This window comes from Neolamprologus multifasciatus, chromosome 3, assembly GCF_963576455.1.
Source record: "Neolamprologus multifasciatus chromosome 3, fNeoMul1.2, whole genome shotgun sequence".
Lineage (NCBI taxonomy): Eukaryota > Metazoa > Chordata > Actinopteri > Cichliformes > Cichlidae > Neolamprologus > Neolamprologus multifasciatus.
In genome coordinates this window covers 2,575,439-2,597,347 of record NC_140441.1, presented here as the reverse complement: position 1 = coordinate 2,597,347, position 21,909 = coordinate 2,575,439, and the positions used below count along the sequence as shown (strand labels likewise).

General features: G+C 43.5%; 2 protein-coding genes across 3 annotated transcripts in view; one reads left to right on the top strand and one right to left on the bottom strand.

Annotated features, from left to right (window-relative positions):
• Positions 1-21,909, bottom strand: part of LOC146521035 (uncharacterized) — a 235,515-nt gene that overhangs the window by 76,216 nt on the left and 137,390 nt on the right. The gene's annotated exons all lie outside the window — the stretch shown is intronic.
• LOC146521044 (uncharacterized) overlaps positions 2,040-21,909 on the top strand; it is a 32,117-nt gene continuing 12,247 nt past the window's right edge. The window contains exons 1-4 of the mRNA XM_085154400.1: positions 2,040-2,482; positions 9,286-9,630; positions 10,166-10,276; positions 15,238-15,564. Coding sequence (XP_085010526.1) covers positions 2,446-2,482; positions 9,286-9,630; positions 10,166-10,276; positions 15,238-15,564 — 820 coding nt within the window. The 5' untranslated portion in view covers positions 2,040-2,445. The remainder of the gene's footprint in view (positions 2,483-9,285; positions 9,631-10,165; positions 10,277-15,237; positions 15,565-21,909) is intronic.

Below are 21,909 nucleotides of genomic sequence, written 5' to 3'. Positions count from 1 at the left end.
CTGCCTTTGTAAATGGAGGGACAGTAACTGCATGTGTGTATGTAAGCGTGTAAAACCTGCAGACAGTCAGATTAACAGTATTTTGTCTCTATCTGCAATTCCTCTCACGTAAGCAATAACGTGGCGCACAGCTGACGTGAAAAAAGGCACATAAATTTGACGTTGCGTGACGAACTCTGTATGCCTCATCCACACAGAAACGCAATAAAGGAGTTTTTAAAAAAATCTCAGTTTTCCGTGATTCAAAACGCTGTTTACGTGTGTGGATGAAACAGCTGCGTTTTCAAAAATACCCGTGCAGGTGTTGTAATATTCTGTTCTCAAACATATGAATAACGCATTCTTAATCTGCTTCGTGAGCCACCATTCTCTTTATTACATTCAGTCCAACATAACACACACCCACTTCCGTAATCCAACGCACCCCGTTGCCACTACGGCAAACCACAAGTGACAATAAGCACGGAGTGCAAACATTATAAACAATACAACATCTCCTTTTTTTTAAAAATGTCTGCCAGTGATACAGCTGGTATGCATTTCAAAATAGAACATCCTGAACACGAGTATAAGGAACAGTTTTTTTCAACACTGTCATGTGTAAAATTACTGCGGCATGAGACCAACAACAACAATGCAACACAGGATATGCACTCATTAGTACATCGACATTTGACATGTTTATCCTTTTTTTTTCCTTTAGGGCAGCAACCCGCCTACACCCTTTACAATCACAGGTGAAGGATGACCCTTGGTTTGACCACTCGTCCTGATCTGGTGGTCAGTGCAGGGCTAGTGTCCATGGTTGGTGTTTCAGTGTCTCTAGATGGCGACAGGGGCTCTGCTTGTTGTTGAGCTGCACTATCAGGCTGGGTTACCAGATCGGGTGCTGGTGCTGAAGGTGCCGGTGACCCCTTAGCGCCTCTCAGGTGCCGTCGGTTATGCCGTATAGTCTGTCCCTCGCCAGTGCGGATCACGAAAGAGCGGGCAGTCTCTGCAGGTCGGATGACAACAACCGGTTTCCAGCTTCCAGACTCATGCTGAAAGCGGATGAACTAGTTTTTCAGTGTCACTCTGAAGCAGGATATTTCTAATTTTAGAGATGTTGAGGAAATGTAAAAAAGCAGTCCTACATATTTATTTGATATTTGCATTGAAGGAAATAACATAACACAACATAAATGAGTAACTGTGTTGGAACAGTTTCGGTACATTTAACTGAGCTGAACAAGCTTTACAGCTATGCTGTTTGTTGATATGTTAGCATCACAGAGAACTTGACTTTCCATCACAATTGTGGCTGTTTTGGTTGTTTTAAACTTTTACTTAATGTAGTTTGTTTCTGCCTTTGGTTTTGATGCTTGCTTACTTCATCCCTGTGTTAATGTTACATTTGTGCATGCTACAGGGGCTGCCACAATAGTGATAATAAAAAATAATAAGCATGATAATATAAAGTATGGTTGATATGACTTCTACACATATGCATTTAAAATTAAAACCGTAGATGCACAATGTGCAGCGTAATGTGCAGCTTCTCACCCACATTATGGATCTCACATGAGGAGATTCTTGATTTATTGAACCTCTGCTTTTTTCATCTTTTTTTCGGTATGCTTTGTGATTTTGTTTTCTTTACTTTTCTTTCATTTTTGTTTTCTCTTCCATTCCACTTTTCTACTTGTGCTCTCTCCTTTTATTATAGTCTCCCTTTCCTCCGCATTCATTTCTTTTTTCTTTGCTCTCCCCCTCCTTCCTGTTAGCTTGGTCATATTGCACATGTAAAAACAAATAAAATGAATAAAATAAACAGATAAAAGTAACACATGAGGATGAGCTTATAGAGAATTTATAGACCTCATCTTGAAAAAACAAATGTGTTTGGCACAAAATCAGCAACATGATGACACGCAATGTAATGTACAGCAGTACATTCAGATCATACTTCTGACTGCGAAAGCTGCCAGACAGGACAGGCTTAAAATACAGTAACTTCCTTGTTTTACAGGGTGAGCACGTCTTCACTCCGAAGAGGTGTTCTGAGTTTTGAAATTAAGTTAACATTTACCAAGTAAAATTATCACAGTTCATTTAGTCTCTTTTTGTGCCCCCGCCTCTGTAAGCCTAAGCTTTCACCTAAACAGTGGATGATTCTGGAGTGAAGGTGGAGCTTTGTGTGTGTCAGGGTGAGGCCGCAGCAAATGCCTCCAGCGCTCGGGCGTGAAACTACGAGGAAAGCCGACGTCCTCCTCTTTCCTCAGAAGTGATCTGTGGCCGGCCGGACTTCATTCCACAGATGTGCTTTAACAAAGTGTGAAGCTGAACTCTGAGCTGTGACAGTGTGAGAGTGTGAGAGTGTCAGTAGATGATCAGCAGAGGAAAGTGAAGCTGCTGTGAGCTGATGTCCTGAAGGGCTTTTAAAGAGTCTCTGAGTTTGACAGGAACATGAAGATGTTTGTGGTGTTTGTGATCCTCCTGCACGGTAAGTACACCTTCCTCTCTCTGCTCTCTTTTCTTTCATCTCTCTCTCTTTAATGTGTTGTGTTGGCTAATGGGAAACCTCCATGAAATCATATTAGGAGATGAGCTGCCAGATAATAAGGTGTTGTTGAAATATAACAAAGATATTCATTTTTGTCAAAATTGATATTTAAATGTTACGACTAAATAAAATGCTCAAAGGAAGGACATCTTACGTTGCTTCTCGCCTCCTCTACTCACATCTGTTTATAAGGACAAAGGATCAAGGATGCTAATTTGTGAAAAAAAGAGTCTGTGACAGGGAGTTTATCTCTGAAAATGTACAAATCTCATCATTTTTGAGCTCTAATTAAATAACTTTCTCTCCATTTACTCAATTTTTTTCTTGCAGTGATGCACTTTGACAATATAACAGCAGGACCTTGTTATCTCAACTGTTGTTGCCCTTACATTATAATTAATTACTCACGAACTCACTCAGTTCACATTCAGAGTAATCTCACACACATAGAGCCCAGTTTCATACTTAAATAAAGGTTTTTGACATGACACAACAGGACATCTTTCAGAAGCTTTAAACAGAAGTCTAATAACAAAGTACCGCTCAGGTTCAGATCAAGGATGCTGCCACCTGGGTCTCACTGTTATTGCCTACCTGAGCACTGAAGTCTCCCAGTAGTCCCCAGGCAGAGCACCCTCCAGTAGCCCACCCAGGGACTGCAAGAAGGCTGGGTACTCTGCTCTGAACCGCTACTTGGCGCATAAGTGCAGACAACGGTTGGGACCCGGAGGCGCAGGAAAAAAAACCTCTAGCCCACTGGGAGATACCCCAACATACAGGCCGAGAGGATACCAAGATACCCGTTGCCTCTCACCAGGGGCAACTCCAGACAGAGGCTGGTTCCAGAGCCGAAGCCTTGCGTTTAGGTGAGCCCAACTATATCTCTCAACCTCACGCACCACCTCAGGCTCTTTCCCCACCAGAGAGGTGACATTCTGTGTCCAAATTGCCAGCCTTGGTAGCCGGGGATCGGTCCGCTAGGACCTCCGCTCCTGGCCGCCACCCAAATCACAATGCACCTGTCCCCTACGGTGCCTCCTGCAGGTGGTCAGCCTACAGAAAGATGGGCCTATGTCCCTTTTTCCGGTTGCAAACGGCCGGGCCCCGTGGACTAAGGCACGGCCACCAGACGCTCACCCCCGGGCACCCTCCCTAAGCCTTGTTCCAATGCAGGTCCCCGGTAACCCTATCCTGTGAACTGTTCCCTCGATGGTCTTCTCATAGGGGTCTTTTTCTGGTCCCTCATCCAGGACCAACCAAAAGGCCATCAGACAACATAGCCCCTGTGTTATAGTGCCTCCTGTCATCACACTAATTAGGGCTTATGTTCAATTCAATTCAATCCAAATTTATTTATATAGCGCCAAATCACAACAAAAGTCACCTCAAGGCGCTTCATAGGTACAGAGAAAAACCCAACAATCATATGACCCCCTATGAGCAAGTACTTTGGCGACAGTGGGAAGGAAAAACTCCCTTTTAACAAGAAGAAACCTCCGGCAGAACCAGGCTCAGGGAGGGGCGGGGCCATCTGCTGCGACCGGTTGGGGTGAGAGAAGAAAAACAGGATAAAAGACATGCTGTGGAAGAGAGACAGAGATTAATAACAGATATGATTCAATGCAGAGAGGTCTGTTAATACATACTGAGTGAGAAAGGTGACTGAAAAGGAAAAACTCAATGCATAATGGGAATCTCCGGCAGCCTACGTCTATTGCAGCATAACTAAGGGAGGATTCAGGGTCACCTGGTTCAGCCCTAACTATATGCTTTAGCAAAAAGGAAAGTTTGAAGCCTAATCTTGAAAGTAGAGATAGTGTCTGTCTCCCGAATCCATACTGGAAGCTGGTTCCACAGAAGAGGGGCCTGAAAACTGAAGGCTCTGCCTCCCATTCTACTTTTAAATACTCTAGGAACAACAAGTAGGCCTGCAATGCCAGAGCAAAGTGCTCTAATAGGGTGATATGGTACTACAAGGTCATTAACCCTTTAAAGCCGGTCGGAGCGGGCATGCTCCATTTTGTGTTGTGCCCTTAAAATGGGGAAATAGTGAGGAGAGGTGAAAGAACGGCACAGACATGCAGCTCTCACTCTCACTCGTCTGTATTGAGTTTCAGAAGCAATACAACCAAAACAATATTCTTATGGATGCACTCAATCTCAGAACAACTGTGTCCAAACTAAGTCACTATCCGATCCGATCAACTGTTCCTAACACTTCCTATGTCCATCAGCGCGAACTATCACATGTCCGCCATGACCTGCCCAAAACTGGAGATGACGTAATTTTGCGGAAATGTAGTTTTTTACCTTCAGGACCTATACTGGTGTTTTTAAAAGTTATGTTTGACTTTATGACTTTCTGTATAATTTCTGGGATGCTTAAAATTAAATTAAAATTATAATATAAGTTCTGGCGGACTTGGTTCTATGGTAGGTCTTAAAGGGTTAAGATAAGATGGGGCCTGATTATTTAAGACTTTGTATGTGAGGAGCAGGATTTTGAATAGAAACCTGGGGTTGTTCTTATTTTCTTCAATCAGTGATGAATAGTAAGATGTCCTGGCTTTGCCGAGGGCTTTCTTATAAAGCAGCAAACTATTTCTCCAGGCTAAATGATGATCCTCTAAGCTTATGACACGCCATTTCTCTCCAGCTTACGGGTCATCTGCTTTAGGCTGTGTGTTTGAGAATTATACCACGGAGTCAGGTTCTTCTGATTTGAGACCTTAGTTTTCACAGGAGCTACAGTATCCAACATTATCACAGAACAACTCCAATACGTTCACCCATCACGATAACAAGCGGGTAGCTTAGTGGTCTTCACCGGGTAACATCTTACAGTGTCTGTAACCTGCGTACACTCAGACGGTGGTGGTTTAACAGACTGGTGTGTTTCTGGGGGTATTGTGGTCCCCAGAACACCATTCTTCAGGAAATCCAACAGAGAGTGCACTTTGTACCCGATGAACAACATAGCCTGAACAAGCCTTACACCCCACATGAGGTATCTCTGCTGTATTGTGAGTTGTTGTCTGCGCAGCAGATAGGGTGACAGCTCATGATCCGTGTCCTTTGCTGCTGGGAAACATTCAGTTGTTACCATTTCCAGGACACGAGACAAAGTGACATAACATGACACAGTGTCACGTCTGATCTCAGCAACACTGACTGGTAATGTGTCCATTTGAGATATGTAGAATATACGCTCAACTACTCCCCGTTTCGCTTTCTGTGCAAGTGGCAGAGGTAAACGTGACAGTCCGTCTGCATTGACATGATGTGCACTCTTCCGGAATTGCAAGGTGTTATTATGTGCCAACAGTAGGAGCAACCAAAGCTGCTTTCACGAAGCTGCCATTGATGGTGTACCTTTTACTGGACTCAGAATGGAAGTCAGTCGGCAATGATCAGTGAGCAAGCTGAACTTCTTACCATGGAGTTACTGATGAAACTTGGGCACTAGAAAAAACTATCGCCAACGCCTCCCTCTCGATCTGAGCATAGTTTCGTTCTGCTTTGCTGAGAGTTCGTGAAGCACAAGCAATTGGCCGTTCTTGGCCATCAGTCAGGACGTGTGTGAGCATGGTCCCAACTCCGTCTGGTGAAGCGTCACACGCCAAACGTAGAGGCAGTTCAGGATTGTAGTGGATGAGTATTTCTGGTGAGGCCAGACGTTCTTTGGCTTTCTTGAAAGCTGATTCACAGGCTGGTGTCCACTGCCATTTCTTCTCTTTACTGAGCAGCTCATTCAGCGGTTTCAGGACCTTAGCTAAATCAGGTATGAAACGTCCATAATAGTTGAGCATTTCCAAAATAGAACATAACTGTCTGACATTAACTGGTGCTGGAGCTTCCATAACTGCACACTCCTTTTCCGGTAATTTGTGTAACCTCGCCACATCAATTATGTGGCCCAGGTATTCCACTGATTTCTGGACGAACAGGCACTTCTCCTGTTTGTAATGAAGGCTATAGTCTTGCAGCCTTCTCAAAACTGCCTCAAGGGTTTTCAGGTTTGTCTGTTTGTCAGGTCCACTGGCGAGGATGCCATCCAGATAACAATGGGTATATGGCAGGCTGAGAAGAAATTGATCCATAGCCTTCTCTAATAACGCTGATGACGACGCCACTCCAAAAGGTAAACGATTGAAACAGAACAGCCCTTTTTGAGTTGAAACAGTCAGCAGTTTCTTAGACTCCTCTTCTACCTCCATCTGTAGATAGGCATTTGCTAAGTCAAGCTTACTGAAATGCTAACCCCCTGCTAGAGAAGAAAACGGGTCCTCAATGCGTGGAAGTGGGTACTTATCCACACAGATCTGCGAATTGAGAGTCACCTTGAAATCCTCACACAGTCTTAATGAGCCATCCTTCTTGTTGACAGGCACCACGGGCTCCACTGGTGTGATCACCCCAAGCTCAGTCTGGCGTTTCAGATCAGCCTCCACTCGAGGGCGAAGAGCATAAGGCACGTTATGTGGTAGACAGTACTAGGTTCGTCATCAGTATAACTCATTTTCCCGGAGTGGCTGTGTTGGATCTGCGCTTCCCTAGGCCCCGCTAGTTTAGAGACTTATTCTCGTTAACGACAAAAACAAGATAAACATCTTCAACCGTTTTTTACTTACTAGCAGGGGAAGGCTGGTCAGAACCAGGCTATTGGAGCTGAACGCTCCTCACCCGTCACCCTAACCAACTTCTTCAAAAAAAGGAGCCTCCCTCGTAGCCTTTTTATTGAAAACAGTTACAGTACACACAAGCACACACATGTACACACATGAAGCACACAAGTACACTCATGAAGCACGCATGGAGGTAATTCAGGCCCCAAACACTTTCGGAGTCACCCCCGAGTACGAGATCCCAAAGAGGACCATTGGAAAGGCACCCATGCCACCGTCCTGGGAAGAGCTGAGAAGAGCCCCAGACAAGGGGTCACCCAGCAGCCACGGAGCAGAAGCCAGAGGCTGCAGTGACATGCCTGCAGGCTAACCCCCGCACCACAGTGGACAAAACCCCAGGCCACAGGCCTGAGGGGCCCCCGCCCCCCGGCATTTAAAATTGCAAGGTGGGCCAGGACGCAATCCCCACCAGTTGAAGAGCCCCTCAGTTGCACCAGATGGCCACCTACACCAGGGCAGAGGCTGCCTGTGCCACGTTGAGCTGCAGATGATTTTTCTCGCACCACATGACAAAGGAGTCAACCACAGCCCGGTACTCTGACTCATCACCCCTGCTGATGCCTCGAACCACCACAGAGACATTAGAAAATGTCTGAAGATGGCAGGTCTCTGTGCAGCGGCTGAAGTCTGTGGTTTAGAGGGTGAAGAGGAAGAGGGAGACGACAGTCACTTGTGATGCCCCTGTGCTGCTCATTACCTTGTCAGACACACAATGTGTAAGACACACATATTGGATGTTCCTGTCAGATAATCAACAATCCAAGACACCAGAGAAGCATCCACCTGCATCGGTGTCAGCTTGCCACCCAGGAGGGTCAGCCTGATGGTGTTGAATGCCCTGGAAAAGTAAAAAAAAACAAAAAAAAAACATGACTCACAGTGCTCGCCGGTTTGTCCAGAGAGACTAGACTAATCCTTTATGATGTGGTCTGAGCAGTTTATGAAAGTCTTCACAAAGCTCAAGGGCACAGGCCTTGAGGAAGGATGGACTCATTCTGTCTTGTCCAGCAGACTTGCCTGAGTGGTGTCTCCTCATTGCCTCTGAACCTGGTAATCAGTGAAAGTGATAGGTGGGGGAGGGGTGGCAGGACCTTCACTTGAGGAAACAGTGGTGTGGCTCTGGATTTCAGGCTGATTTACAGGTGACTACAGGGGTGACTGCTTACAGGGGTGTGAGCAGTCACTGCAGCGTCAAATCTATTGAAAAACAAATTAAACTCATTAGCTCTGTAGCATCCCCTACTATTGGTTGACCTGAATCCAGTGATGATAACCCCATGCCACTCCACACCTCTCTCATGCTGTTCTGCTGGAGTTTCCACTCCAGTTTCCTTCTGTAATTGAAATTGGAAAAGGCACAAATGAGATGGTTTCATCTCTCACTCACGCTTTTTGTGCACAGGCTCACACAACACTTGGCAGAATCCCCACTCACCCTCTCCCCAGGTAAACATCCAATGACAGTTAGGATGCAAATGACCCGGTGTAAGGTTTCTCAGTAGGCAGGGCAATGCAAAAGGAATAAGCAAATCTCTGTCCTCAAAATCAGATGAGTTGATTAACAACTAAAAAAATACAACTATATTTGTACATTCAATGGGGGACTAGTGCATTATCTTTCTCAAACTATCAGTGTAGTAGTGAAGTGTTTGTTTCGCAATCCCAAAATCACCACTGTGAGCCAGTCTGCTGCACAAAGCCGACTGAAGGACTTGTGTCTGTCAGACCCCAAACACTCATAGTAGCAACTATCACAACCACATGAGGTGCAAAACAGTAATTAAAATTTTGGGGCTATTAGAACATCCCCTCAGTTTTTGTTGGGTGTTGTCAGAAATTCTCATGGTGCTTTCTTGTTTCCGGAGTTTGGACTTTTTGTTTGACATTTTTGTGAGATACACTTCCTGCCTCTGACCTGCAGTCTGACCTGCTTTTTTATTTGTAAGTTGTTAAGTTGCTAAATGTTTCTGTCATTCTGTCTTCTGCCTTTTGTAAATGTGTCTAAACTTGATCTTTACCTCATAGTGACACATGAAGTCTCTGTCTGTCTGCCCCCAGTTTCCCAGCATGCTTTGACTGTGGAGCTGTATGAGGGGGACTCATTCATCCTACCCTGTGAATTTCCCTCTTTTGATCTGACTGACCCCACAGTGGTGTGGAGTCGCTCCGACCTCAGTCCTCCAACCGTCCACCAGCGTCAGCCTCAAGGAGACGAACTGAAAGATCAAAACCAGCGTTACAGCGGCCGAACATCCATGAAGACTGACGCTCTGAATACTGGAGACCTCAGTCTGACCCTGACCAACCTCCAACTGTCTGACAGTGCCACCTACACCTGCTCCATCAAAGACAAGAGGACAGGAGGACAAAGGACAGTGACAAACGTACAGCTACAGGTCAAAGGTCAGAAAAAAAACACCTGTTTTTTCTGACATTACTCAGAATTGTTTTTTTTAATTATTTTAACACTGTCTGAAAAAAATAATTTTGGCTCTATGAGTGATGTACAGGTGTTAGGTTTTGTATTGTGATTGTTATTTATGCTTAGAAATATCTACCCATATACGCTTAGAGGTTTATAATTACACACAAACACACACATACTTACAAAACCACAGGCAAGGTACTCTTTGTGTGTATGTATACGTCATATGTTAATGAACCTATGTATATTCATGTAACCTCAATAAAAGAGCAGTGTTACGGGGGAGCGGACGAGAGCAACTGGGGTCAAGCGAAGGAACGGCGTTTGTCCGGTTCTCTCCCGTGCACGAGAAACATAAAGAACTTTGCCTACTCGTGTCTTGTTTTGCTGTGTAATTACATTGTTCCAGCGAATAGGTTTAAGCTACAAACCTATCACAGGACTATAACCTAATTCATTATTGTTGTTCAGTCAAAGGTTAAAGGTCACATAGTTCTTTGTGTTTTTCCACAGAACAGTTTCCATCCTGGGCCAAAGCTCTCCTGGTTCTCCTGGTTCTCCTGGTTCTTGTTCTCATTGTCTCTGGGGTTCTTTTATTTCATTTTCAGCACTATTTCATGTCAGGTGAGTGTCTCCTACTACACTACCCATAATGCCGATGGTTAGCAGGTGTCCTCTGGTGGCTCCTTGACTGTGGCTCACACAAACTTGTCTCAGAAGCTGAAAGAGTTGAGAGTTACAAACAGCTGATACAGAGAGCTGAAGAGAAACTTCCAGGTTTGTTCCAGAAGTCAGAAAACCTCCTTCAGACTCAGTCATTGATCAGTGAAACAGCTCCACAACATGATTTTACTAAACAATGTGTGTGTTTCACTGGATTGTGTATGAGTACATAATATTTATTAAAAGAGATAACGTTGATTGTCACAGTCAGCAGGACCTGACTGTTCAAGGATGTGAAAAGGTGGACCCAATTACAGACATGCAGGGAGGCAAAACAGGGGTTAAACAAAAGTGAATCATTTATTTTGGCTGGTAAACATAAACATAAATATAAACACAAAACTCAAACAAAGGCGAACATGGCAAGAGCTAACTGAAAAGGTAAACTGGGAAAACTAAATAAGTATGACAACTGAGACGAGCCTGAGGAACTATGATAATTATGATAACTATGACACAAGGCACATGAATACGATGTTGACCAGGACCATGAGAGAACCCATGGAATAAGAAACATGAAACTAGAAACATGAACATGTGCTAAACAAAAATCTACAAAATCTACTACAACAGCAAAAAGGATTGGACGCCAAGCAGAGCTCTTTGATCTTGTGCACGAGGGAGAGAACTGTGACGGGCGCGGTTCATTCCGCTCGAACCCCAGTCACTCTCGTCTGCTCCCTCGTAACACTGCTCTTTATTGAGGTTACATGACTATGCATAAGTTCATTAATATATGACATTTTAGACAAGCATACATGTGAACAAGGAATACCTTGTCTGTGTATACCTATAGGCATGCTTGTGTGTGTGTGTGTCAAGATATGGTCTCTTATACTTAAACAGATACAGAGTTTATGTTCTCTTTCATTTATGTAACACACCATTGACAGTTTCTTTGTCGTTCGGTTCGGCACCTACACACTCCCAGCTGCATGCCAACTCTCCCCTCTACTCTCTGCTCCAGCTTGACTATATCACAGCAGAAGAGAGGCAGACCTCATTAACTCCACACACCTGTCCCTCCAACCTTCCTGAAACTTTTAACTTAACTTGAAATTAAAGAGAAACTATCAAACCTGCTCAGTTTAAGTTTGTATTCTCTCAGCTGCAGACTCACTGCTATTTAAAGCTTTGCGAGCAAAGACTAGATATAAAAACAAACTTTGCACATAGATTCAGTCTATGTACACATTTGATATGAGGTCAACAATTACAGTGTCTGTGTCCTGTATTAAGATCATATATGTAAAATTAATCTGGAATTTCACCTGTTCCAGAGCAGGTAAGGGTTGCAGCATACATTACCATGGTGATGTACTGTGGTAAGAACCACAGGAAACACCTAACCCAGAGTTAACCCTAAAGTTATATAGCCAAGATGGCGACACCCCTAATGCAGCGGCTCACCTTTCCTCACATTTGGTGCTTTGTTTTTTCATTTATTTAAAATACAAAACATGAGTAACTGTATTCCTTTCCACTTACTGTTTAAAACGGTGATATTCAGAATACAGTTATTTTGTTGAAATAAATAGATTACACGGTGTTCTTTTCCTGTTTCATATTTTAGGCCGTGCCCTCTCTATTTTTGGTAATTCCACATGGTGGAACCCCCAAAAAACACTTAAGAGGCTCTAATGTCTGGGTCTTAATCTCGCGGCCCATGTCACCTCTATTTGGGGCCGCATAATGATGTAAAGAAATATTTTTAAGAGATGGATGGGAGCTGGAAGCATGTAAATATTATAATAACCACTGCACCCGAAAAGAGTGCCTGACGAGCCCAGTTGTAAGTACGCTATTAAGACTCGACTGTACACCGTGTTCATGTTTTCCTCTGAAACAATAAGTTCCGTTGGAGCAGCCTTTCAGCCTCTGTCTCTGTCTCAAAAACATGGCTGGCAGGGGGGCCACTAGCATGGATAAAGAAACAACCATTTAAGCAATTGCTTCAGAGTATTTTCCTTTCCAACATTAGGCCCATAACCAATAAAATCAATGAACTAAGATTACAGACTACTTCAACAAGTGTGTAGGGGACAGCAGCGTTATACTACTTACAGACACTTGGCTGCAGCCATCAAGCCCAGACTACGCTATTGAGTTAGCATGCCACACGGTTCACCATCAGTGCACAAGAGGAAGATTTAAGACCAACAACAACTTGTGAACAACGTATGACAGGAGGTTCAGCACCTAACCAACTACAAACCTGGGAATACCACATTGACTGAAGGTACTGCAACCCTTGCGAAGGAGCTGAACCACTTCTTTGTACGCTTTGAGGTAAAGGAAACAGAGGCAGCCAGAGCTCAAACATCGGACAGCAGCAGCAGCCCAAGCCTCATGCAGCAGGAACATGAGGTGAGGTGAGGACAGTGAACCCCAGGAAGGCCACCAGTCCAGATGGGTTGGCCAGAAGGGTCCGAAAAGAATCTGCAGACCAGCTGACTAGGGTCTTCACCAAGATCTTGAATGCTTCACTGTCCCAGTCCTGCACCTGCCATGCCTAAAGTTGGCCACAATATTCCCCCTGCCTAAGCGAACCAACATTAGCAGTCTTAATGAAGTGTTTCGAGAAACTTGTCCGGCGTCACATAAATTGCTACCTTCCACCCACACTCAACCCGCTCCAGTTCGCATACAGAGCTAACAGATCAGCTGAAGATGCATTTTTTGCAACGCTCCACATCACCATCTCTCACCTGGAACAACAGGGGCAGTTAACGACACACACAGGACAACTTTCTGCCGTTAGTCTCATTTATGAGCATTATTAGTGGTCTTCTAGGATCCAAAAGTCTGCACGATGTGTTTCATAGTTTCTAAAAAGCCTCTACAGTTAAATGTAACACGACTGAAACACCGATATCTGCTAAATGTTTTTTAAACCACACACAAATCAGATGTTAATCTGATTCTCCATCCCTCCATCTATACATTCTTTTCCGCTTATCCATGTCAGGGTCACAGGTGGGGCTGGAGCCTATCAGCTACCTTAAGATGACAGGCAGGGTGCAACTGGACAGGTCACACAGGGAGACAGACAACCATTTCCACTGACATTCACACCTATGGGCAATTTAGATTCACCAATTAATTTAACATGTTGGGTAAATCTGATTTTATTTTTATTTTAGGGGACTTAAATTCTAACAGACAGATGGTGCTTAGAATACATCTAAATAAATATTAAAAACATTATGTAATTATTCCTGGATGGGCGTGATTCTACACGAACGGCGTCAACATCCACATTCAAACGATGCTTCTCTCAGTTGAAATTCATGTTTTCTTTCCTCCGTGTATAATTTTTTTTGTTAGTTTGAATTCAAAATTCAAGGTTAAATAAGCCTAACACATATGAACATCACATAAAAAAAAACAAGTGAATGATTCAGTCCAACATGTGCTCCAGTGAGACTTTAAACTTTAGTAAAACTATGAAGTCATAAAACTTTAGTCTGAGCCAAACTGATTTGCTCAGGTGTGAATAAATCAATAAAGGTGACCTGATAGATATAGAGATATAGTTAAATAAGTCCAGTGTTTAACCTTCACTGAGAACTAAAACTCAGCGGTTTTTAAGATGTGTGCTGGTGACCGGATATCAACTGATATCGTATTTTCCGGATTAGGTGTACTGGATTATAAGGCGCATTAAGTTAAAAAAAAGTCAGATAAGTCAAACTTTACTCAACTCATTGCTCTTGCTTCCTCCACTTCTGTACCATTGATTCATTACTGCTGTATTCTCTCACAGCTGCTCTATTCCCATGTTGTTGCAGTATATTAATGACTAACCTCGTCTTGTGGATGGATTATCTCAGTTGTTCTCCTGACTGAAGTTTGGTCTGTTTACAGCATCCTGCCATGCGATTGCATTTGTCTCTAACCATGAGGAACCCTCACGTTAACTTTTATCAAGTGGAAAAAAGTTAGCATTATTCCTTCAGCTTCACTGTGTTTATGTTATGCTAACATAGCTGTGTTGCTAGCGATCACGTAACAGATCATTATATACCAGCTAGCCCAACTTCAGTAACCCTACAATAGTCACTGCTGTTTAGTTTTCTGTATTATGTTGGAAGTGACAGCAGAGCTGTACGTTTGATTTTTTTCAGAAATCTCTCAGTCAGAACATGGTATGTCATGATTAGGTGGAAACTAGCAAGCTAACTTCCTACTAACTTGTAACTTGTAACACTGATCATTTTATTAACGATGAAAGAATTTAGACAGTTTGTAACTCTCAGTGATGCCGCAGTGTTTGTTTGACTTTGGGACCTGAAGTAGATGGAGTTTTGGACCCAGATTACACCGCGAGGCGCCTGACTACAGTAGCCATAATGCTCCGACAATCCATCAAACAACATGGCTTCGTAGCTTACCAAAGTCGTACTAAAACATTGTTTGACACATTTTTGAGTGCTGTGTACCACATAAAATCGGTTCGAGGTCAGTGAGCACAAGCAGAATTTATACATAAGGCGCACTGACGATTTTTGAGAAAATTAAAGGATTTTAGGTGCGCCTTATGGTGCTGAAATTGTATATTCAATTATGAATATACAATATTCATTTTCATGGAACTCCATAATTTTAGTGAGTGAAGAAGTGAAGAAGGATCATAATTTACATGAACAAATTGGAATCTATTAGATATATATGATTGAAACCACTACAGCATAATTTCTTTAATACCAACAGTGCGTTCCTGTTTCTGTAGGAGCATATTGTGATAAATGGAATCAAAAGCTGCGCTGAGATAGAGAAGAACAGGAATAAATTATGTGCCAAAAGCCATACGGTGGAGAGTTACTTTTACTACAGCTCATGTTGTGCTTTTTTCCTCTCAGTTTACAAGGTGGAGGTGGATTCAGGGGTGAAGTCTGTCCAGCTGCCCTGCAAAACCACACTTCACCTGCCTGAAGACGCTAAAGTGGAGTGGAAGGAAGGTTCAATCTACCATAGGAAGGTCCACGTGTATGAGAATGGCTCTGACCAGCCTGAAGAACAGCACCAGGTTTACAGAAACCGAACGAAGATAAATAAAGACCTGCTGAAAACTGGAGACCTCAGTCTGACCCTGAAATATCCCACAGAGACAAAGACCTACACCTGCACCGTCTACAGCTGGGAGGGAAACATCCTGCTGAAGAAACAAGTGGAGCTAAAAGTCAGAGGTCAGTGCTGTAGATACAGGTCAGAGGTCAGAGTTTAGACTCATGATAGTGGTTCAGTCTCAGTGGGCTCCATCCAATAATGTTACAGTGTTAGCATGTCTGATGTTTGTGGCTGTTTTGGTTTTTATTTGATTTCAAGCCAAATGTAAAAGCTTCAGCAGATGAACTGTAGGAGCAAAGTTCATGTGTGAGACTTCATCTGAAAGGTAACATCTTCTAGTTTCTGAACATGTGTTTGTTTAGCATGTGGCTAAAACACAGGCTAAGCTAAGTCAGTTCAAATCTCAGTAAAAACCTTCTTTGGTCCTCATCTATAGTCAGTCATATCTGAGTCACAATAACTAGAAGATGATTTCTAGCAGAAGTGTGAACATCTCCACATCCTTTCTCCATGTTATCATCCAAAGCTGTGTGAAGTTTCAGAGCTCTGCAGCTAACAGAGACTTTCAGTTTGCTGCTCTCTTCCTCTGACAGCTCCATTCTTAGGGAGCGTTAGTTCTCTGTTTCACTTTATTCCACTTATTCAGTCTGATGTTCTCTGATCTGTTTCTCTTGTTTAGTGTCTTCAATGCTGCCAGTGCCTCTCTTTGCTTTAACCAAACTTTCTCTTTATTTCTGAGCTTTTTAAGGACTTTAACTGATGCATCAACCTTTGAAAATGGAAAGAAATCAGTCAGATTCATGGCTGCATCAAAGTGTCACATGTAGTTCTCCTACATCAGCTGGATTATATCTATAGCAGCAAACAGCAGCTGATGCACAAATCTTTGTCTGTGTTAATAAAGTTCAAACAGTTTGTTGCTCTGCACTTGAAATCAGCAGTTTTTCTAATGCACCACCTTCATGTTTCCTTCATATTTGAATCCCCCTGTAGATACTGACAGGTAACCATGTCACACAGAGCTCAAGCCTTTGAATCCAGCTTATGCGAGATCTCGCACAAGTTTCATACATCTCCGAAAACGTCGGAGCACTTTTGCAAATATGTGATATCTTGTAAAACGAGCAGATATCTGATGTTTACACAACTACATTCACGCCTCAAAATATCTTAAAAGTTTATTTTGTGACCCAGAAAGAAACCCAAAAAATATTACAACTAAGTAGCCATTGTTGGAATTCAACTTTTGCGAGATCTCGCAAAAGTTTTGCGAGGTCCCGAGTTTGTTTTGCGAGATCTCGCAAAACTTTCAAGGTTCAAGGTTCTTTATTTGTCACATGCATAGTTATACAAGTATAACACACAGTGAAATGTATCCTGACACGCTCCTCGACCTAGGGTTAGGGTTAGGTTTTGCGAGATCCCGAATTTGTTTTCCGTCCGTCTTAATTTTTTTTTCTCCCATGTCCCCTGTAGGGCTCCGTAATCCATAGAACACTGATGGGAACATTTTTCTGCACGATGTTATGGAAATTTAATTAATAAAGCCTGCAGATACCGATTAGCAGGAAGCTAATACCTTTAATACTAAACACAAGCATTCTTGGGAGACAGATACCATAACAGTGCACTGACAAGCTCGCTAACCATACCAGCACAGCTGTAGTTTTAAATACACAATACCACTTTTTAATGTTTGATACCGATATCATAAATTTTGATATCCCACGCTAGCTGTTCCCCGGCAGACGCCAAGCAGCTGGGGAAAGAGGGCGGCTGGGTGATGGGAAGCAGGAAGCATAGTCTTAAACAGAAGCCCCAGGTACACCACCAAACCTGTTCATGTGTCTAACTGTTTTTCCCCACACCCGCTGGGGGTCAAACTCTGGTAATTGGTGATTCTGTTCTCAGACATATGAAGCTAGAGACACCGGCAACCATAGTCAATTGTCTTCCAGGGGCCAGAGCAGGCGACATTGAAGGAAATTTAAAACTGCTGGCATGGTAAACGTAAATTCAGTAAAATCATAATTCACGTCGGCAGTAATGACACCTGGTTACGCCAATTGGAGGTCACTAAAATCAATATTGATTCGGTGTGTATTTGCCAAAACACTGTGGGCCCCTCCCCAGTCAGACCAGGAGTGACATGTTTAGCCGCATGTTCTCGTTAAATTGCTGGCTGTCTGAGTGGTGTCCAAAAAACAATGTGGGCTTCATAGATAATTGGCAAACCTTCTGGTCTTGTTAGGAGAGACGGCATCCATCCCACTTTTGATGGAGCAGCTCTCATTTCTAGAAATATGGACAAATTTATTAAACCCCTCAAAATATGACTATCCAGAGTTGGGACCAGGAAGCAGAGTTGCAGTCTTACACGCCTCTCTGCAGCTTCTCTCCTCCTGCTACCCCCCCCCCCGCCCCCCCCCCCCCCCCCCCCCAAAAAAAAACCCCATCTCCATAGAGACTGTGTCAGCTTCCAAAAAGACAAAAAACAAACTAAAAACCAGCAACAAGCAACTTAAACATAAACAATTACAAAGAAAGAACAATACAGTATCCACATCTGAACCAAAGAGTAAAACAGTGAAATGTGGATTATTAAATATTAGGTCTCTCTCCTCCAAGTCTCTGTTAGTACATGACTTAATAATTGATCAATAAATCGATTTACTTTGCCTTACAGAAACCTGGTTGCAGCAGGATGATTATGTTAGTTTAAATAAATCAACACCCCCGAGTCATTCTAACTACCAGAAATCTTGAAGCACAGGCAGAGGGGGCGGTGTGGCAGCAATTTTTCTACTAGCTTCTAAATGTTTCTCTATTTTCTCTGTTTTACCTTGTTTTAATGATTTACTGTTCAGTTAGGGCTGCCACGATTAGTCGACTATCAAAATTGACAACAACTAATTTAACAGTCGACGGATCGTTTGAAGTTTTGTGAGATCCAAAAAGACGCATGAATAAGTAGAAGCATTTAAGAGTGTAATAACGGACTGAAACAGAAGATGGCAGCACTGCATGTACAAGGATTCCAGCTGCCGTTAAACCCCGAAGAAGAAGAAGCTGTGTCCCAGAATTCATAGTGCGGCCCACCGTGACCCAGCTCAGTTTCCAACAATGGCGGCAGCTAGTTAGTTTTAATATTACTCTTATTATTCTTTCTGGGTCACAAAATAAACGTTTAACATATTTTCAGGCGAGAATGTAGCTGTGTAAACTTCAAATATCTGGCCAGTTTATCAAGACACCACATATTTTCAAAAGCGCTCCAACGTTTTCGGAGACGTCTGTTACCCACTAGCTCGATAGCTAGTGGGTGCTCTCTGGCAGGTAGCTCCATGCCCTCCTGCGTTTTAAATGCACCTTAGAACACACATGCATCAACACTACATATGAGCGGGTGGAGGGAGGTTTGGAGGCTTTCACACACCCCTGTTCTCTGCGACCTGCTGGAGCGGGGGGGCTAGGAGGAGGAGTTGGCCATCCGACTGGGGTCTGGATTGTGGGGCCTCCCTGCTGCTGCGGAGTCGGGCGGTCTGCTTCTCTCCACCCCAGGGAAAAGGGTAACACCACCTGGGTCTGGGTGCAGTTTCCCCCTCCAGGGGCAAGGGTACCTAGACCCGGGGCTTAGAGTACGCTTGGGGAGTGTGATTGTGTGTACAGTGTCTCTCTATGTGTGTCTCCACGTTGGCTGAGTGTTGAGTAATTGCATATGAGAGCATGAGGGTGGGAATGGATGTTTGTATCTGTGTGTGCCTGTATGTCTGTGTCTATATGTCAGGTTGGGTATCTGATGCCACCTCTCTGGGGACCTCTCAGGCCCTCTAAGGTATGGAGGCCTATCTCCCCCCACCACTTCCCCTGCCAGTGGCAGACGCCCTCAGACATCGGTGCGTTGGTGGTTCCTTGTGTCCGGGGATGGGCGTCCAGGTACACACCAGCTCACTCCTTGGTGGCTGCTTATCGGGGCCTGGAGCCTGGGGCTCGCTCGGGCCACTTCGGGGGTGGGGTGCCCTCGGCCTCTCAGCCTGGGGCTTGGTCACTCTGGCACAGCTGGCTGCCGGCAGAGCTCATGGGCACGTCACTGCAACCCCCCCTGGCTTCTGCTCCGCGGCTGCTGAGTGACCCCTCATCTGGGACTCTCCTCAGCTCTTTCTGGGATAGTGGCGCAGCTGCCCCTCTGTTAGTCTTCCTTGGTCTCTTGTGTTCTGGGGGCCTCTGGATGTCTGGAGTTTTGATGTCCTCCATACCTGCTTCATGCCCTGGTGGACGGGGCTGTGGCTCCCCACCAATGTTCCCTCTAAGCCGCGCATGTGCGCAATTGCGCACTGCTGGCACGGTCTCTGCGCACAGAAAATCTGCGTTGCGCACAAAAAAAAAAAAAATCTAACCTGAATTGAAATTAAAATGAAAACTTTAACAATTCTGTTTGGCAGTGTTAGTCAGTAAGTGACTGGCTGCTCCCGTATGGGATTAGAACGATGCCACCTTATCCCATAGTCCAGCCAATGATGCGATTCACATTGATATATATGCAGCTAATCAACGTCGTTGACAGGCTATGACAGCGTCCTTATGTGCCGACACCGGTGTTTTAGCAAAGCGGCTGATGTGGAGTGAAGCCACGTTAATGACAAAGTGTACAATAATTGGAGATGTGAGCAGGACAGACGGAACAATTGACAGAAAAGGTGTGGACTTTACACCAGTTTTTAAATTGTGTTGATCGGCCACGTAAAACTAGAGTTACGATAAAATATCTGCAATGTTTGGTTTTCTTCCTGAATACTGTCGTTGTTTATATTTACTGCGGGATAAATGGTAGAAACGGTGTTTTATAAGGAAAACGCTCGAAAGCCTGTGAGCAAAAACAAAACCAAGAAAACCCTGCCCTTTCCTATTGGTGGAAAAATGTACCATGCCGACCAATCAAAAAATGATATGGCAACGTGGCATCTAGTTGTTAAGAAACGCGAGGAAGTTTTAGGAGTGACGGCGGTGTTTGAGATGTGAGAGATTTGCGGCTTTTAGCACAAATCTTGTGTAGTTAGTGTGTAGTGTAGTCAATAGTTTTGTTGTGTGTGTCAGAACAATGAGGCGACTGCTGAATGTTACAGGTGTTACAGCAGTGATACATTTGCTGTTGTCAGGCCTGCAGGTATCAGGCTGTTGTTCTCCTTCATCTCATAGTGGACAAAATTATTTTTTGGAGTGGCACAAATAATTTGTGTGGCATCAGATTTGATGCAGAACAGCTGATTGTTCTGTAAATAGTTTGAAAGGTTTGTTTAAAAAAACGCCTTGGCTGCATTAAAAAAATAAATAGCCTCAACAAACTTTGTTGTTTGCCAAACTGAGTTACTTTTTTGAAGAAGTAACTATATAATTAATTGCCCAACATTGGTCATTATTTACTGTATTTGGCAGACAGAAAGTTACAGACTCTCTCCCAGACCACAGACTCATAATACAAGTCAGAGCTTTTTTTTAAAAAGAAAGAAAGTTGTGTTTTCAAAATTGGAGTTCAAGTTATTTTTACTTCCAATAGTGTTAACATACTACACAGGTCAGGAACAAGATTTATTTAAATTTTCATTGTTAGTGGGCTAAAGCTGTTAATTAAAAGTAGTCTAACATAAATGTAAATGCTGTAATTTGATTTTTTTTAATAAACCATGTAACTTGCATGGATTAGATGCTGGCGTGACCACAGTGTGTCACGATCCTGGGTCTTATGACCCAGCGTTTTGAGTTTTAGTTCATTTTGATGATTTTAGTTTAGGTTTAAGCTCATTAGATTTCTATGTTCATTTGCTTATTATATTCACCTTGTGTTTTCAACCCTTGTGTTAAGTCTCCTTTATCCTTCATGTGTTTCATGTCTGTTTCTTATGTTGTCAAGTTCATGTAGTCATGTCAGTGTTTCATTGTTTCCTATTTTATTTTGAAAGAGGTCCTGTGCTTTGGTGCTCTGTTTTGCTCTTTCCCTGTGGGCGTCATTATGTTCATGTTGTGTCTACTTTGCCTTTCTGTCCCATGTTTCAGCTCCCTATGTTCTGTCTCAGTTGCTGTTAAGTTTACATGTTGAGTTCAGTCAGTGTGTTTCCTGTTTTACTTTGAAGGTCCACGTCTCATGTGAGTGTTTCTAGTTTTGCTTCCCTTGTCTCGTCCAGCCTGATTACTCCCAGCTGTGCTCTCCTTCTGTGTCTCATTCCCTCGTTATCCCTCTGTGTATTTAAGCCCTGTGTTTCTCTTTGTCAGTGTCGTAGTCTCCCTCATGGCTGTGTTTCCTTGCGTTTTAGTTTACCCATGTCCCAGTTTAGTTTTTCATGCCGTCCTGCAATAAAGCAGCTTTTTGAGTTTAATTTCATTGTCGTGAGTCTTGCGTTTGGGTCCTTCTCCTGCCTGTACACAGCCGAAACATGACACAGTGCACATGTCTGATATCGATCACAATG